Source organism: Camarhynchus parvulus, chromosome 1 (genome assembly GCF_901933205.1).
Source record: "Camarhynchus parvulus chromosome 1, STF_HiC, whole genome shotgun sequence".
Taxonomy (NCBI): Eukaryota; Metazoa; Chordata; class Aves; order Passeriformes; family Thraupidae; genus Camarhynchus; species Camarhynchus parvulus.
Genome location: NC_044571.1, coordinates 78,201,803 through 78,220,544, shown reverse-complemented (window position 1 = coordinate 78,220,544; position 18,742 = coordinate 78,201,803). Strand labels below are relative to the sequence as shown.

General features: G+C 41.8%; 1 protein-coding gene across 1 annotated transcript in view; it reads right to left on the bottom strand.

Annotated features, from left to right (window-relative positions):
• MTMR2 (myotubularin related protein 2) overlaps nt 1–18,742 on the bottom strand; it is a 63,028-nt gene that overhangs the window by 36,778 nt on the left and 7,508 nt on the right. The window contains exon 2 of the mRNA XM_030943241.1: nt 4,354–4,459. Coding sequence (XP_030799101.1) covers nt 4,354–4,459 — 106 coding nt within the window. The remainder of the gene's footprint in view (nt 1–4,353; nt 4,460–18,742) is intronic.

Sequence of the window (18,742 nt, the reverse complement as noted above, 5' to 3'; positions counted from 1 at the left end):
CTTTCTAGGTGCAAGAAGCAATATAAAGAAAACAACATACGAGTTTCCATCCTTTGGCTTAAGGTTTTGCTGCATGCAATCCAAAAGCAAACACAATAGGCCTTAACAAATGATCAGGCAAAGGTACTGCTCTTAAGGGAAGTGGTAGCAGGCTCTAGGGCTATATCCACTGCTTCTCAACTGCAAACCAACAGGATCCAACCCTTTTATAAGGGCCACTCCAAAGCTTTGAACATGGTAAGCTTCAGGCATTATCCTACAAAGCAACAGCTACCTAAAAATGAAAATCCCTACTGATAAAAGATAGAGCATCAGCAGGAAGACTTAAGTACTATAAAATGCACAGACACGTCTCCTCATATGCACAGGAGAAAATACTGCCTACAGGACTTAGGAGCAAGAAGCTCACTGTATTTTATTAACCACCAACTTCCCAGATCTGTAATGGCTATTTATACACTCCAATCCCTTTGGCAAAGTTGGCTTTAAGGTGTTTTTAACATCTCAACCCAAATTACAAAGTATCTATGGATTTCCAAATCCATTTTCACTTCCAACTACTTCAATTCTGTTCTTGCCTGACCTATAACTTATGTTAAAACATATGGCAGGGTATTTGCTAAAAAATCCCTCCAAGATATATATACCCTAAATCAATTCTAAACAGCTTTGGATTTAAGATCAGGAAAGGGGTGGAAGAAGAACCCAAGAGTGCTTTGTTGCTTTTCTGTTGGGGTTTTGCTTTGCTGTTTTTTTTCTTTTTTTCTATGAAACTAACTGAAGCAGCCAAAAGTTATTTAGAGTTAGTTTATGAAGTGAAAATTCTGTAAACTTTCTACTGGAAAGGCAATTTAATCTCAGTTCCAGATACCGACATGCTCAATATACATTTAAAAAAACCCAAAACAAAAACAAATCTTCATAAAGCTTATTATTAAATACTTTGGAGAAAGATTTAGGAAAAATACTGCACATGCATTCAGTAGGAATCCCTAGTGGCTGTCTCATTTACCTCATTACACACATGCGCGTGCACACACAGAGTGTTAATTGCACTCCAAAAGAAAACTGCAGGCACAGACTGCAAGAAATTAGGTGGGTCCTTCCTCTGGTTCCCTCCTCCCAATGGACGCCTACTATTCTTCTAAAAATTCCCCACAGAAAAAGAGAGTGCTAATTGTAGCTATCACAAAGTGTTTTTCCATCGTCACAGAAATTTAATTCCTAAATTTGAGCCAATGCACACGCAGAGGCAGAGACCAAATAGAGGTAGGAGTGGTGATGAATCCACAGAGCAATTCACTCTAGCAGGGAAAATTTAAACACACAACAAGAGAATAATCCCATAACTGGCATATCCACATAAAAATCTTGAAAAGCTTATTTTCAGCCTCTTAAAGCTAACTGATGCAACATCTTCCTGTGAGAACATTGCATAGCCCAGGCACTTGCCACCCATACCACAGAGTTACCACAAAATGCATCAGTTCCCTCTTTAGGGCTTGTTCTCTTACATTCCTTCAGGAACAACATGGGGCCTCTTTTTGTCCCACAGTAGTGAGATGCTTAGCTCAAATCTCAGTACCTGAGTGCTCAAATCCAAGTAACACTTGAGAGTTCATGCTGTCTTGTGCCAAGGAAAGCTGCACAAGATGCTCAGGTGTGTAAGGAAAGAGCTAGAGCAGAGAACATGCTCGTGCCACTGTATCAGTTAATGGTACTGCCTCATCTGCAATATTCCTGGGAAGGCCACATCTCAGAAAGTTCAAAGAAAATAGCAAAAACTATCAGGACCTTAAAAAAAATCTCTCACAGAATTGACTTTCAAAACTTGTGAAACAGTCACATGACAGAGATGTCAATTCAAAGAAACTCAGACAAAGAATGACAAGCCCTGGGAAAGAATGTCCATTGTCCTCGACTCAAGACCTGAAAGAAATCAACATCAGCTGGCCATCACTCATACAACTGCTCCCTTTGGGAGCTGGCACCAGGCTGCAAGAGGAAGCCCAGGGAGCAAACAGTAACACACCAGCACCGACAGCGATGATTAGAGGGCAGATGGTGGGTCTGCAGCGGCACTGGCAATACCAGCACGACAGGCTGTACACAGGTAGAGAACAGACCACCTGACCCCCAAGAACAGCTCTCCAGCATAGGACAATCCCAGGAATGAGGAGTGAAATGACAAATGCATGAGTACCTTGAGGAGAATTAAGTCAATCTGTAGCATTGGAAACTGTCTCTTTCTCCCTATACTCTAATACAAGTAGAAGCATGGGAATGCATTCTCTCCACGTCTGCCTACCACTGACAAGCAGCCACTGGAGTGTAAAGGAATGACCCAGGTTTACACCTACACACAGGTGCACTGCAGCCACTCACACCACCTCTGCAAGAGTAAGCTTTAGGTGAAGCACAGAAGACATGTGCGAAATTGTGCTCACACAGAGTTGATGCAGGTGAAGAGCAAGAAGCCAGCAGAAGCAGGTGCTCACACTTAGCCTGCAGTGACACTATTGTAAATAAGCAATCCTCTGCTTTACCATCTCTCCTGAAACACTACTCTAAAATGAAAGAGGAGCTGCATTTGTTCCAGTCAAGGCAGAACGTTAGATTGCTTAGAAATAAAAAAAGCAGGCAGGCTGTGAAGAAATCTCTCCTGCATATTATAGGAACTGTGGCACAGCATGAAATTATGGGCTCCTAATGGCCTCCAGGAACACATAGGCATCTTCTGCTCAAAAAAATCTCTCATGCAGCTAAGTGAACATCCCTCTGTGGACACTGTTTTTGATTGCTAGTGAGTACAGAGGCTCTGTTGAATGGGAAACCAGACAAGCTGAGGAGAACTGGAATCCTTGCCCAGACAGCTTACAGTTCACACAGATAAGGTGACAAAAGGGAGGAAAGAGTCACAAGACACAATCGGGATTGCAAAGAAAACATGTTGAGCCATCTTAACTACCAGAAGGGAAAGACAACTTCAGTTCTAAAAAGGAAACACTGGCTTGGTCTCTACTTCTAAAGGTAGTCCTCAAGTGTCACAAAAACTGTGAGAAGATGAGTTGGACATCAAAACTGAAAAAAGAATTCCACATATGCAAACTTCAGTAAAAAAAAAAAAGTTAAGTAAGTTTAATTTTTTTTATAATATCATATATATAACATAATATTATACAGTTACAGCTGTAGCAGAATTTGCAATCTTATTCATATCAACAAGCCACTTAGCCTCAGCCTAAAAATTATATTTTCTGTATGTTAGAGTGACTGAATACCCTGACTTCACAGGGGGAAAACTTCAGACATATTACAAATTTCCACACCCAGGCGTGTTCAGAAGATAACTATTTGCATCCATAGGCAAAAGGTTCAAACTATCATAAAATGCACATAAACTATTGATTAATTTCCAAATCTTAGCTTAAAATTGGCTAATAAGCTGCCTTTAGAAAGAAACATTCATATACTTGTCATGAACAGGTGGACTCTCTGTTATTAATTATGGATGACTGAGACAGCACTCACGGGATGAAAAATCATCACGGTTGTCAAAGGAATTAGCTTTGTACTCAGAGATTTTTATGCAATTTTACTGTGTTTACATTGTACAAAGATTCTCAACCACAGCTGAGAAATGCAGAAGTTGTTAATACAATGTACCACTACCAACAGTTTTATACCCACGGACTTTTTTTTTTAGAGCTAAGATATATCAACAAACCCCTTGGTTTCATAAGAGGAACATACAGAGAGCTTTCAAAACTCCTGTGACACCGAACTAGAACTCTGAATTTATAATTAACTAATCTAATAGCAGACTTAAAAGATCCCTGTTTGGACCTTTTTTATGTCAGAGCAATTCATTGTGACAGAAGATTATTTTTATCAGCTCGGAGATTACAATCTTTCTCTGAAAGAAGGTACTTCCAAGGACTCAGTGTTTACAAAGAGGCAGAAGCTCTCAAGACTGAACACCTTATGTATAAACACATATACATAACATACATACATACATAAGGAAGAAAAAGTATATATAACTGACAGGTTGAGGATTTCACTTAAAGCACCTAAAAGAAAATGGAGTGGCTTTGAAAATTCATCTCCAACTAAGGATTGCAGAGTCAGCTTTTTCAAGATTAAACACCTTTATAAAGAAGGATATCATATGGTAGAGATTAAACTTCAATTTCACCTGTTTGACTTCAGGTCCTTTCAGTAATTTGGCTAAATATATTTTGGCATTGCTGAAAGCTGACATTATTTTACCATAGCAAACTCACAGAAGCAAGATATTCTCTGAAGGAGGTCACATTTTTGTATTTTTTTATTTTTTAAGACAAAACATACCCTTAAATCTGGAGAGAAGTTGTCTGCTGAGGTGGAGATGGAGTCAGACGACAAAGCAGAAGCAGATTTGGTGTGAGTGGAATGGTCCGACTGCGACGTGGAAGCGCTATAAAGAGAAACACCAGAGTGCATCAAAACTGTGCTCAAGAAAGTTCAAAAGCTGACAAGTCCAGCCACTCTCTTACAACTGTATCAGGCATTTCCCACTGTTCCTACCCTTTCCACTCTCAGTTATTCAGCCCTCAGCAGTGATTTAAGAGAACTTGTCCTACTTGCCATTACCAGGCATTACCAAAGCGTACACAATGCATTACTAAAACTCGTCTCTGACTGAGCCAACATTAACACAACCACCACCTTGAGCAGAGGAAAAGCTGGGTGAGCAGCTGCAGTGGAGCTGCAGGTTGGGCTGTGTGTGATGAGAGCCTGAGCCAAGAGGCCAGAACTGCCAACCCTTTGCACAGCCAAGGGCCTGGGGACCTGTGGCTCGGCCAGGTAACCGAACACTCAGACACAACCAGCGCCAGTGACCCCAGACCATCCTGCATTTAGACTGGCAGGGTATAAGAGCCCAGGGCTTCCTTTGTTTGGGGTCCCTCCTCAGAGGCACCAGCTTGAGCTGCTATTTTATTTAGTTACTGCACCAAGATTAAGTTGTTTTAAGGATCAAGTCATCTTAGACCCTGCTGTGGGAAATCCGGGGTGGAGATGGTAACAAAACTTGATCTGTCTGTGAGTGCGGTGTGCGCAGCTGCAAAGGGGCTTTGCTCCCAGCTCAGGTGCTGAGAGAGCAACTGTCAGACTGGCTCCTGGATAGTTGGATGGGGAAGTTTCCTTAGCACAGGACCAAATCCTAAATTACTAAATCCTAAATTAGAAACTAAGGGCCTCCATTTCAGCCCTTCAGATGGGAGATATTAGTGCACTGCAAGGGGATGAAAACAGACAGACTCCTGAATGCGCGCCAGCACAGCCCCGACCGCAGCTGTACAGCGGGGGAAGAAATTCAGAATTAAAACTCTTTTCATCGCACACAACTTTTCTTCTTGTACACGTGTACAAAGCTGAGGAGAATAAAAAGATTCTCCCAGCATATGTCTCTGATGATATAAAATGCAATTCTCTAAATAACAAATCTAAAAAACAAAAATTTTCCTTCTCTATACAGTTTTCCTAATATAGCTGTAAACAATTAAAATAAGCTTATATTTTACAGCATTTTTATGCTGCAACCTCTTCTAGAACCCTAACTGCTTAAAATGAGTATTTGATACCAAGACTTTTAAAACCCCAGATGACTGCAAAGAAAGATCCTATGAGGTACAACGTTACTCCCTGAAGTCACTGTACAGTGATAAATACTACCAATTAATTCCCACACTCTTACCAACCCCACAAAGGTATTAGCTGGGTGTAAAGATACTCTTAAGGATCAGCTATGAGACTTGGAAGCTGAGCCTTGGCCGAAGCAGAATACCAGCAGGAGCATTACTGTTACTACTTATATTAATTAGACATGTGACAACCTAGAAATAGCTGTATCTGAGCTTCCAAAGGGCCTGGAGATTTGGTAATTGTCTGAAAATTGTTTTGCTCCTGATAAACAGCCACCAAAAGGCCAAAATGTTCCATTTTTATTTCTATTCTTTGGAGTTTGGCAAAGTATTGCACAGGGAGTGTTAAAAACAAAAAGGACGACAGAAAAATTGGGCTCTTGCTGGGAGTTAGGCCTGTCTGTTCAAGAATTAAAGAGCACTGGCACCTCTTTCATCCTATGAAGTAGAAACTTCAAAATGGAACCTTTAGGAACAGTAAAAAGTTATTTAAAATAAATTACACTGGTGTGCCAATTGATTAGCACAATTCCACTGAATGCACTTGTTGTACAAGGTTCAACAGCCAATCACTCAGCTTTCCAATGTGCTCAACTCCTGTGGTGTTGCCAGGTAAACTCACATAATTCTAGATGGCCAGAGTGACTTGTTCATACAACTCATGCCCCAGCCACCCTACAGTCTCTGTTCAGGCAGAAAATCATCTTACACCAAAACAGCAAGAATCAAATCTGTAAAACCTCCCATTCTTATGAAGGAAAAGGCCTCATATAAGCACTGTATCTGGGTATAGTTTCACATTACAACAAAACTGATATAAAGTTGCTGCTGCTGCTGCTGCTGCTGCTGATGGGCTGCCCACATTCCTCTCTCCTCTGGACCCAGACTGCACATTGCTGCCATCTCCATTGTGCTGGACAGGCATCATGGGATGCACAGCTCAGTCTGCTGATCTGACGGGGCAGTAAACTATTAATAAACATGAAGAGAGTCTTCTGTTGGGTAACAAGGCTGATTGGATTCATTACATGGCTATATAAATCATCAGATGCAGCACACAGAGAGGGAAGGAATCTGTATCTGGAGATGATGAGGAAGGCTGAGAACACTTTGCGCACAGCAGCCTGCAGGCACGCTAAATTAGGCTTAGCACTAAACCACATTTTTACATTACTCTCCTTAAATGAGCTCAGACCCCTTATGTGTTCCCTTGAAACTTCTTTCAGCCTGGTTTCTGCACGGTCAGTCTTCACCTTCGTCTTTGCACCCATTTAATTAACTCCATTTTTTAAAGCATGTTAAAAAAAAAAAAAGAAACACTTAATCATTCCACAGAGCAGCACCTGTTTACTGTACAGCAACCTATAAGGAGATGGTACTTAGAGTGTACTTTAAGGTACTCAAAAGTTATCAACGAAGACCAAGCAGACACTGTAGATGCTGTTATTGTTGGGTGACAAGCCTGACTCCTCCTGTCCCTGGGTCCCCACTGTGCCTTCTCCCACACCAGCTCCAGCCGGGGGAGCCAGAGGCTGAGGGTAAGCCTCCAGAAGCCTTCTAGCTCCTTCCCCTTTCAGGGCCCACTCTTTTGTGTATTTAAATGCATTTTAAAGGTCAGCAGCTCTATTGAGTTTATAAATCCTTTAGCACAGGTATAAGTACCCAAGCCAGGGCACACCAGCAGCTGACCTGGCCCTGTATCCTATGCAGGACAGCTTACTGAACCAAGCAACCACAGCAAAATCACAGTAACCTATTGGCAGAAGCATTTGCATCAAAAATTTGATGTCCTTTGAAGACAGAAAAGGGATCTGGAAAGACCAGACAGGTTTAGTGGAGCATGCTAGTCTCTGCCCCAAAGCGAGGACAAGCTAGACCCAAACAGTCCCCAAGAGCTGTCTGTCTAACTTGCTCTGAACAGCTCCCAGGGAGAGTGAGTGCTAACAAAAGGATCAAAATTTCACCAGTTTTCCTGCTGACACAACTTGTCTGCCCAGATATATTCCCAGTGACTGCTTAATACACAAGCAGCGATTATCTAATCATTGTAAACCAAAGATTTTTATGAAATTGTTAATTAATTTCACTTTCAAACTAAGCGGCAAACAGCATTATGCAGGGGGAAAGAAAAGGAAAAAAGGGGAGAATCATAATCCACAGCATGTCTGAGCTGTGACTGTGTTTTGTGTTTATTGATCATGCTTGGCTTCAAGTGGCTGTTAAAGAAGGAAAGCATTTGCATTTTAGAAGTAGATTTTCAAAAGCTCCCCACACCAATGTCCCTGTGCTCCAGCAGAAACCACCAGTGAAGCCTCTCTCCAGTGACAGCAGTGGGAGCTTTTGGGAAGCAATGCCTGCAGACACAGTGAACAATACCCCTGGATTATGCAGCTCAGCACAGTATGCATAGGTTGCATATGTTTGGCTTGCTACCTCTGTTCTCCTCATCTGCCATTTCCAGGGAGCTGAGATGGAAGGAAGGAGCAGACAGCAGAAAGGCCGCCGGTTTGTGGCTCCCTCCTCTTATCATTGTCAGGCAGCTGCACAGCTCCAGCTCCACTGCTTAGCAAACTAATTAATCTGATGTCCCTGCATGCACATGAGAAGTTTATTAGTTTCAGTGGTTTAGTCAATCTTAGCTCCCCTTTGCTGCCAGTACAACAGCAAAGATCCTCAAACCACAGAGTTTCAGATGCCTTTGGGTGGGGGAGAACAGGAGAGCATCCTGGGACCAGCACACAAACTCAGAGTGAGGACACCAGGGCTCCCTGAATGCTTTGCCACCAGCCCCTCTGCATCAAATCAAGCAAATAATTTGCTCATGCTTCTGCCGTGGCTTCTGCACATTATCCCAGCTTTTGCCGATGTGAAGTTAAAGCTGCCTCGTGCAGTACTTTTGGCAGCCTGACGGGTATGTCTGGCATCAGTTTAATGTGCTGAAGACCCCACTGAGGACATCCTGGTCTCAAAGGGACAAACCCCCAACAGCTGCATCTCACCAGTAAGGCAACACAGAGCAGACCTTAGGGATGGCCAGGGCATGATGGGCATGTGTAAGTGCTGGGCTGGGGACACCTGACAAACATCTCAGAACACAGGTAGGTTTGGACAGATCTCAGCCAGGGTTAAAATTACTAGAGCTGTGCCAGTCACTGCTAGCTGCAATACTACTTAAACATGCAAAATTACAGTATCGGCTCTGAACTTCATTAAGGTTCTGGAAAACAGCATATACTCAGATTCACAAAATACTTTGAGTCTGCCTACAGAAAAATAAGTGAGCTCCTGTGAAGAATCAGGGATGACCAAGGATCTCCTGGAGCTTTTCTCCTCCCCATGCTTCAGGCCCAGACAGCTCTTCCTTGTCCTTGTTGATGGATGTCTGTGTTAAGTACGAAAAGAGACCCCTTCAACAGGTCAAAAGCACCTTCAGGGAAAGCACCTTTCTCCTGTGACTGCCATCCCTATTTACTCCTCTCCTCATTCCTCCCCCACGCAGAAGCAGGAAAAGGTCTAGGGTGCAACTAACACTGATCTGTCTTTCATCTTGGTAGTTATTTTTATTATTTAAATGCTTTTCTTCAGATTTTGAATGATAAATGGTCCCAAATACGAGCTGTCGGCACAATGGTCTTATACAATGTCTGCACGCAGTAGTAACCCTTTGGCTATAAGGAATACATACATGCAACTAGTAAGAGTATTACACTGGAAACTGAGCACAGTGACTCAACTCCTGATAAAGTGTTCATTGTTATTATTAGGACTATCCCACAATATGCCAGGTGGTTTTTAAACATAATTCAGACTCAGACAGATGCCCTCCGGTGGTTCCTGTTCAGGCAATTGAAAGGTATTACTGCACCCGTAGCAGAATTGAAGGCATGCCAGCGTGCTGAGCTTAAAGTGTCAACAAAGATGGAAAGAAGCTGTAGACAGAAGTGTCTGTGATGCACAAACCTGACCTGTTAAACTATGAACATGCAGGGGAAATATTTTGGGGGAAACCCGTGATAAAGTCTTAAGCCACTTCAAAAAGTATCATTAAATGGCATTTGCCATTAATGATACAAGGTAATCTCCCTGCAATGAAAAAAAAGTGATGTATAAGAAAGCCCAGGAATAGAAACAAAATTCATAGTTGCCATTTGCTCTGGCAACTGTTACACTAAGAGTTTGAATGTGAAGTTCTTTCTTTCCTCGCATAGAGAAGCAATAGTTTTCCCTGAAGTAGAAAGCACAAGTACAAGCTTCTGAAGAGGGTGCTTTGAGCTTGTGAGGATCTGAGCAAGACAGCACCCAAGTCAGGTAGAAGATAAGCACAAAGATGCAAAGAAACTGCCAGAATCAAACCATGAAGCCCCGAAGCTTTAACTTGATGCAGACCAATGCACCATTTCTGAAGGACTGAGCTCTTCTATGTATATCCTTACCCCAGTTGTTGTGAACTTAATACAACATTCTTCATACTCCAAAGCCAGGACATTTTACTTTGCTGTCTTCATACTCCAGAGGAAAGGAAAACTCCTACTGTGATCTCTGTGAAAAACTTTCTGTGAACATCAGTCTAAGGATGTCCACTCCATACAACCTCTTCCCTTATATTGTGTGACTCAAGAAGAAAAGTCACAACAACCAATTTCATGTGTCACTTCAAACCAAACAACAACTTCTGGAAAAATCTTAGACAGAAGTCACAAAATGAATATGAGGTGTGATCTGGCTAAACCATCTCAGCTTTAATTACTGAGAATGGTCATTTCTGAGCAAACTCTTAGAAGTGTGCCTCATTCTGTTCAGCAAAAACATGATGTATACATATAGTATAGTATATTATACTTCTGATCAGCAAGAACATAAATTCTATACAACTTCCCAAAGACAAGTAAATCCTGTGCAGAAAGGGACTGGATATGATGAAGGTGGTGAGACACTGGCATAGGTTGCCCAGAGAAATTGTGGATGTCCCATTCCTGGAAATGTGCAAGGCCAGGTTGGACGGGGCTCTGAGCAACCTGGTCTAGGGGAAGATGTCTGACCATGGCAGGGGGGATCTTTAAGGTCCCTTTCAACCCAAACCAATCTATGGTTCTATGACACTTGTTCAGACTGAAAAGTTAAAAAGAGACTTTGGTATTGCTTCAAAGTAAGACACTGTCTGAAAAAAAAAAAAAAACAAACCCCAAAACTAGAGAACATAGAAAGGAAGAAGATAAGATTAAGTTCTGATTCCTGAAGTTCCCTTCCTAAATCCAGGAGAGGGAATATGCATATGAATTTAACACCCAGAACTCTACAAAAAAAAAAAAAACATCATGGAACAGAAGGGAAACACATCTCTGGAAAATATGCCCACTTTGAGTTGCAGTACATGATGCACAGGGCTTGAGGACACCTATTTTTTGTACCAATGTCTTAAAAACTAACCTGGCTCACTCCTATAAATAACACAACCAATATCAGTGAAAAAGCCACATTTTCAGCACTTTCTTTATGAATATTCTATCTCTGTCAGTAAAACAAGCAGCTGCTTCATTGCTCACAAAGATGTGCCAATTACTCAGACACTAATTGGCATGAGCTGCTCACACCATTTCTCCTGTATCAAACAGAATATTTTGTTTCAATAGTCACTGAACTGACACAGAAAACAGGTGACAAAATGCACCACTGAGCAATACAGTTTCAGACACAGAGGTCATAAATGAGAAAAACACTGTAGAGGGCAAATTTCCATTTCCTCTCTTCCTGTTTTTTTAGAAGTTTCTCATTATGTACATTCCTAAAAATTAATCAAGGTGAAAACTGCAAATTAATGATGACGAGTGGCAAATACAATTTAATTCGAAGCTTCAGATGCCAAGAGAGCTGGGTCCAATTGATTTAAATTTACAGCAGGGCTGTGAATAGAAGCACTTGTAGCATTTGGGCAGTTCTCTTACAAGTGTAATGCTCCAGAGGTATTGTGCACTCCTCGCTCACTTCCCAAACTCAGACTGACAACACTCCCTCCCCAATACTTTCAACACTCCTGTTTCTTCAAGAGAAGAAAAAGCTAATACTGAAAAACCTCCTGGGTCACATCAGAGCAGAGGGAGACAAACCAGCACTTGTTCCCCATGAATATGACTCTGTCCCAGCCAGCACTGGCTGAACTGGCTGGGACACCCAGCTGTTGCCCACATCAGACTCTCCCATTTGCTGCAGCTCTCTGTGGATCTGTGCTAAGGCTAAGTGGTCCCCATAGTCCTTACCCGTGTATACACACATACTCCTAAGGGTCCTCAAAAGTCCCTCATACACCCCTCTCCAGGCAAGCACTTGAAAGCTCTGTTGGCATCTAGCCCGAACCAGGGCCTTGCAGCAGGAGCTGGGCACTCTCTGCTGGCTTCCACTCTGCCATGAACAGGCTCTGCTGCTGTAAACTAAGTTTTAGCATTTTAACACCATCCCTCCCAGAACAGGAATCCCACAGTGACTGGCACCACGTGTGCCCATTATAAAAGGCAATGCCTTTCCCAAAGAGATTTCACTGACCGACAAAGGAGTGGTATCTCCAGCAAGCAGCAACTGGATCTTAATTCTTCACAGTGAAATAAAAAGTCAAAACAGACTTATTCTACCTAGACAAGAAATGCCACAGGAAACTACCTATACCATATGTCAGATGCAGTCTTACCCCTCTGAGCACCCAGTACCATCTTTTTAGGCACATGCAGGACAGACAGCTATTAATTTCAGGTGAGTTGAGTGGAACTCACAATTTTTCTAAACATTTAAAGATCCAAGTTCAACCTCTGCATGACCTGTGACAACCTCAGAGGGGAAGAACTAAAAGCCATAAACAAATATGCTTTTGAAGGCAAGAAAAGCACAGACTGCCAGGCTGCCTCTGGCATTCAGAGAAGGCATACATTTATATTATATAATATTGCACTCTCGCTATTTAAAAGGGCCATCAATGTCAAAGTTGACCATCATCTAAAAGAGAAGCCATTTTAGCAAACAAATCATGGTGCATGTATGTGACAGACCTAAAATAGCCCCCCATGTCACTTGCCTGAATGAAAAAGTCACTTCTGTTGCCAAGCAAAGCCGGGTCTCAGTCTGACTTCAATGTTCCAAGGGAGGAAAATTACATTTTTTAAAAGTTGATCCTTCCAAGTAGCATCCTGAGCTGAATACACAGCCCATCTTTTCCCATGAGCCATAAAGAAAATGCCCTATATTTTGACTGTGAACAAGCTTTTCTAGGAATGCAAATTTTGCTCTCAATAGTTACACAATGGACTACAGTGTCACAAGCACAGTTCATGCTCCATTAGTCATTCTTTTATTTTTTTTAAAACTGAAATTCACAAAAGGCCTACAGTGTGTGTAGAGCACTTGCTAAACAATAGGCTGATTGTTTAAAATATTTGCAAGATTCCAAGAATAAAGACCAACACCCAAAGACAAACCAATATGCATCATGTAATTAATAACAGCAAGGAGCCCACAGTATCATGCTCTCATGAGTCAACAATCCAGAAGGTAAAAACCAGGAAAGACAAGACCTATGAGACCCCTGGATCAATATTCTCTGAGCAGCACAAAAAAGATAACTACAAAATGATCTGTATTCATGAGAGGAACAAAAGGGAAGTTCAGTTTCTAACAAGCTCCCAGCTGGTATGGGATGATCTTCAGCTACAAGAGAAAAGAAGAAAAAAAAAAATACAAGAAATTGTTAGACTTCCGCAGGGAACTGACATTTTGACTCTGCTCTACCAATTTAATTTCAGCCCATATCCAGGGAGTGCAAAGTTAGTTCCTACCTTCTGAAAGCAGGCTGATAATCCAGTATTTTGGTCTGATTCCATTTCCTAATGGAAATGTTTGGATTGCAATATCCAGCCCAGCACAAGCCCTTTTGCTTGCAGCATTAGGCGTTTGGGCAGGGAGTGGCAGGCAAGGCAGGCATCCCACGTTCCCCAGGTGACACACAATGGAAAGGCAGCCCTGTCCATCTGCCTCTGCCCTGGGCCTTGGGAGGAAGGTCTGACAGACCTCCTAGAGATGCTGCACACATCTGGGTCTGTGCTCCAAAGCTTAGGGGTTTCCAACCACCAGCACAGGCCCTTAGCACTGAAGATAAATCAATCCTATAAGATGAAGAGAGATTCAAAACACAACCCTGTTTACTGCCAACATAAACAAGGTAGTCTACGAGAACAGCACTCTCACCTGCTCTTCTCTGTGGCTTCCTGCACACTGGGTTATTGCTATGCTCCTTTTTGGCATCTCTGGTATTGTTCAGAAGAAGCTAGAGCCTTTGTTTTCAAATATCAGATGCTACAGAGGGCAGGACTAAACTAGAAAAGAAAATCTTGCCTGTGCTGAGAAAACTATTTCTAGGTCAAAAAAATATGGCTGAGGTGGAGACATTCCAGCACCTCAGGCTTCAGATGGCTGAAGCAGTGTTGCACAGGGACAGACAGAATGCCATCAGGGAGATGGCTGATTGACAAGACGTCTGGCAAGAGATCTGCTGGGCTGTGACAAACCAGCACATGTCCTGACCTGCAGCTTTCTCCCTGAGACAGCCCAGGCAGCTGCCTCAGCCAAGGGAATCTCCACGCTGCATGGCTGCTCTGGCAAAACGGGAACTCACTAACCCAACTTCAGGTGTCTCCTGGTGGTACAAGAACACCCATTGTCTGCTAGCCCTGCCTGTGGAAAATGCTGATTCCAGAGCTCAGGACGTCCTGTGGCGGAGAACTAAGACACCTGGGTGGTGCTGCTCTCTCCTATATCAGAGCAAACTTGGATTTCCCACTGCATCCCACAGGAGAAAGAGAACTGGCAACATCTAACTGTCTCCACAAGTGCTTTGAATAAAGACAAAAGCCATGATGGAAATCCTACATACACTTTGATGGAAATCCTACATACAATTCAAAATCACCCTTGCAGTTAATCAGTATTTATATCTACCTTATAAACATTGACATCCTTGCTTTAAAAACTTATCAAGCCAGAGAAAGACATACAAGTAAAAAACTATCAGGATTTTGATGCAAATTCAGACATTCCCACGCCAAGTTGCAAAAATTAGTCCAGAACTGGAGAGCAAGGAGAAAGAAAAAAAAATGGAAACACAAAACAACAAATCTTTCATTTTCTTGTTAATTTTTATTTTTTAGGAAAAATCTATTAACTTGTTAAAGGAAAGAAAGAGAAACAAGAATTATATTAATGAGTACTTACCTTAGGACAGAAACAAGAACTCAATAAAAAGACAGATGTAACTTCTCTTTTACAATTTGTGTTCTGGCAGCACCTCAATTTCTAGCTATGTACTAAGAACTAGTTGTGTTTAGATTAACCAAATATATGTGTACTTCTCACAGTTCATGTGCTGTCTCAGTTTTTTCTTTAGCTTCCTTCCTATGTCCCTATTTAAGAAACACCTTAGAACGCAACACATTGTTAAAGTTTTGATTTTCTTTAAGACACATACCACACAACCCCTCACCCCAATAAACCGAACACCCACAGGAATTAAAAATGCCTGTGATTTACTAATCAATGACATTACTTGTTCCATCCTGGGAAAAATCAAAAGAAGGAAGAAAGGATGTATAAATATAGCCAATGTGAAGAGTCTTGTATCACCTAGCAAAACTCTAACACCCTGCTAAGCTTTCACAGACACTACACAGCCATGTGCTCTGCCACATTCAGCTCAGAAAAAAAAGTGGGAACATTTTATTCTGTTGACAGTTCAGCCCCTGCATGAAATTAGTCCCTAACAAAATCTCAAGGCTCAAGTCAGACAAGTATTCAGTAATTTAGCAGCTTTGTTTCCTGAAATTCCACCTAGGCCAACACAAGATGTTTCCAGAAACACAGAGCACTTGTGTGAGGAGTGAAGACTGAGAAGGGATCTCAGCAGTATCTCCAAGGTGGCTGCCAAGGGGATGGCGCCAGACTCACTTTGGTAGTGCCGAGCAACAAGATGAGGAGCAAGGGCTATAAACTAAAATACAAGAAGTTCCATCTCAACATGAGGAAGAACTTCTAGGGTACATGTTGAAAACAAAGCTCTTTCGAATTCTTCTGCCTGGCAGTGAAATGAGGAATACAAACTATGCAAGCTCATCTGAGAATTTTCTGTTCATCAGTTCTCATTCATCTGAAATGAGGGCTAAACTAAGATCACCCAGAGCCACTTCCTCCTGCCACTTCTGCTTCCTCAAGCAGAAATCAGTGTATGTGAAAAAACAAGGAACTCAAAAAGGAGTAGGATCAATGAGGTCAGAATAGTTTGCCTCTGGCTTGTGGATAACATGGGTGTGTTTGCTTCTACTAAGCCAAGGGGAACCCAGGCAGTGGAGTTTAAACAGCTAGTCAGCCTTCCTGGAGTGGATCCTTATCTTTGCTCTACTGAATTATTTGTGGAGTTTATAGATTCTGCTGAGGGTAGAGAGGTTTTAGATACCTACTTCCCATGGAGATAGAGCAATCTGAACCAGATCCTACCCTGGTTTCCTGAAGATCATGGTCTTATGGCAGAGTAGCATGTATTTGCTGTGTGTTTAAATGAACACAGCCTTTTGCAGACACCAGAGAAAGCAAATGGGAAGAAGGAAATGCAAAATTAACAGAATATATTTCTCCAACTTGAGAGAAGCCTTGTCCAAGACAATCTGCACATATTCATGATATCCTTCTCATCTAGCTATTCCCTTGTGTTGCAAATCAAACAAACTTTTTCTGTAAAGGAAAAACTGCTGTGCCCTCCCTTCCTATATCCATTTTTGCTTAAATGCAAAACTTGTCACAAGATACTATTTTCACACCTCTGTAACACATGGCTAAAACTATCTAAATGTTAGAAAAATTATCAGTGGACAAACTAGACAAATACATACACATACATGGAGAAATGGGGCTCAGGAAACCCGACTACAAATCTCTGCTCTCTTCTCAGTTACAAATATATTTAGTTAACATGTAAAAAAGAGGGATGCTGTAAGTTAAGAAATAGCTCCTTCCTTTTTTGGAGTTGAGAACAACCCAAATTCAGTGCTCTCTTTGCCCTTACCACAATGATGGGGAGGGAGTTCTGTGTAGGTGGTCACATCTGAATTACTCACTGTAGGCTCTACTTAGAGTCACTGTGGAGAAACTGAGATGACTCACTGTCTACAAAATTGATTCTTTCTCATTGTCTTCAAAAATAAAAAAAAAAAAAGAGAAAAAAAAAAAAGAAAAACCACCAACTCAGAGACTACCAGAACCCTGCATTGATCCAATCAGATGAGAAAAATCTCATACAGGATGCCTATATTTTTTCTCTATGAAAGGTGGAAGCAGAAAGTGGAATCTGAATGTGTAATCTAGAATCAGAGTATATCTTAACAAAAAAGGTCAACTCTGTCTTTCTGTGGTGCTGGAGACAGTGATCAGCACATGCTGTACCCAAACAGGTGGAATACTGAAAACCCAACACTGCTCTGCTCGCACAAACCCTGAACACATCCACAACAGTCCCCCCACATCCTCCTTCTCACAGCCCAGTGTTTAATGACTACTCTGTTAGCATGCTGCTTCACCTTTGAGCAAAAAGACTTGGGAAGCACTCCCTCATAAGGTGTGGGGGTTCATTTGCTGTGTGGGAGTGAGATACCAATTCTAAGACTGGAAGACACAGCCTGAATTTCCAAGAACAGTCTACTCCAAAAGTCAACTTGGGTAAAATATGAACAGAAGATTCCACATTTTTAATTTCTTTTCAGAGAAGTTCTACTTACAAGTGAGATGCTGATTAATTTTGATTTGTTAAAGGTATCTATCTGCTGGCTAAATCAACTGATTTTGACAGTCATCCTTCAGCAGTTCATCTCTGGTACTACAGGTCCCAGTGACCTGCCCTTACCTTCAGGATCTGCTCTCCACAGCAGGCAGACAGGCCCTTCAATCTCACAACTGCACCAAACTCATTCCCAGCCTCCAGCCTTTTCCTGAACAGATTTAGCTGAATCTGTTCATGAAGGCAATCCTACTACCAATGTGTGGATTCTTTCTCTTTGAGTAGACCACAGAGCAGTGATATCAACTGAAATCAACAACAGGATTTATTAAAACAGCAATAAGAACAGCACAAATGCTTTATTTTCACTAAAGGCAGAAGGTACGAATGAGGCTGTGGTTCAGCTCGGTAATTCATGTATCAGTTCATTTTGTACCGGGGTAGAAACACAACAAACACTTTGATCACAAAACACCAAGCAATGATCACAGGTATATTCACTCCAGCAGTTAGATTTTGTACAGAAAAAAATAGCTGGGTTAACCTTTTGCTCTGCCATTCAGTACTTGCATTGTTCTTCAAAGGCCATAAGCTTTGTAGTGAATTTTCAAGGCCTTGGGACATGTCACTTTTGCTTTGCCTTTTCTTGGCCTTCTTGTAGCTTTGGTTTAACTGGTTTAGGCGCGACTACAATTCCTGTTACTGGTCAGGCATGTATAACCCCTCTGTTTTATTTTTGTTTGTGTGTGGTACAACAACAGTTTTGCACAGACAACAATAAAAAGCAGCTATTCTATACAGAATATTTACCACTAATGTAACTTTGTAGAGAGAAATACAAGAGTCTGGTATCACAGCAGAGGACTTGAGAAGTTGAGACACAGGGTGTGTCATGGAAGAGTAGAGGCACAGGATGAGAAACGGGGCACAGGCTTGGCACCATAGCCATAAACAAATCACCAATGGTCAACCAAAGAAATGCAGACCCGGAGCTGGACAAAACTGGACTCAGAGATAACAAAGAGAACAAAGGAATTGTATCTAATAACAAAAAAGCAACTATGCATAGCAAAAACTCAGATGCAATGTGGAACTGCAGACCAATGAAGAAAAGAGACAGGTGTAAAATTTTTTTACCAAACGTACTAAAATGACCCCAGGTGGGTCCTACAGGAAAGCGAGAAAGAGAGAGAAAGAGAGAGAGAAAGAGAGAAAAGAAAGGAGAGAAAGGAGAGAAAGCAACATGATGAACCTCATA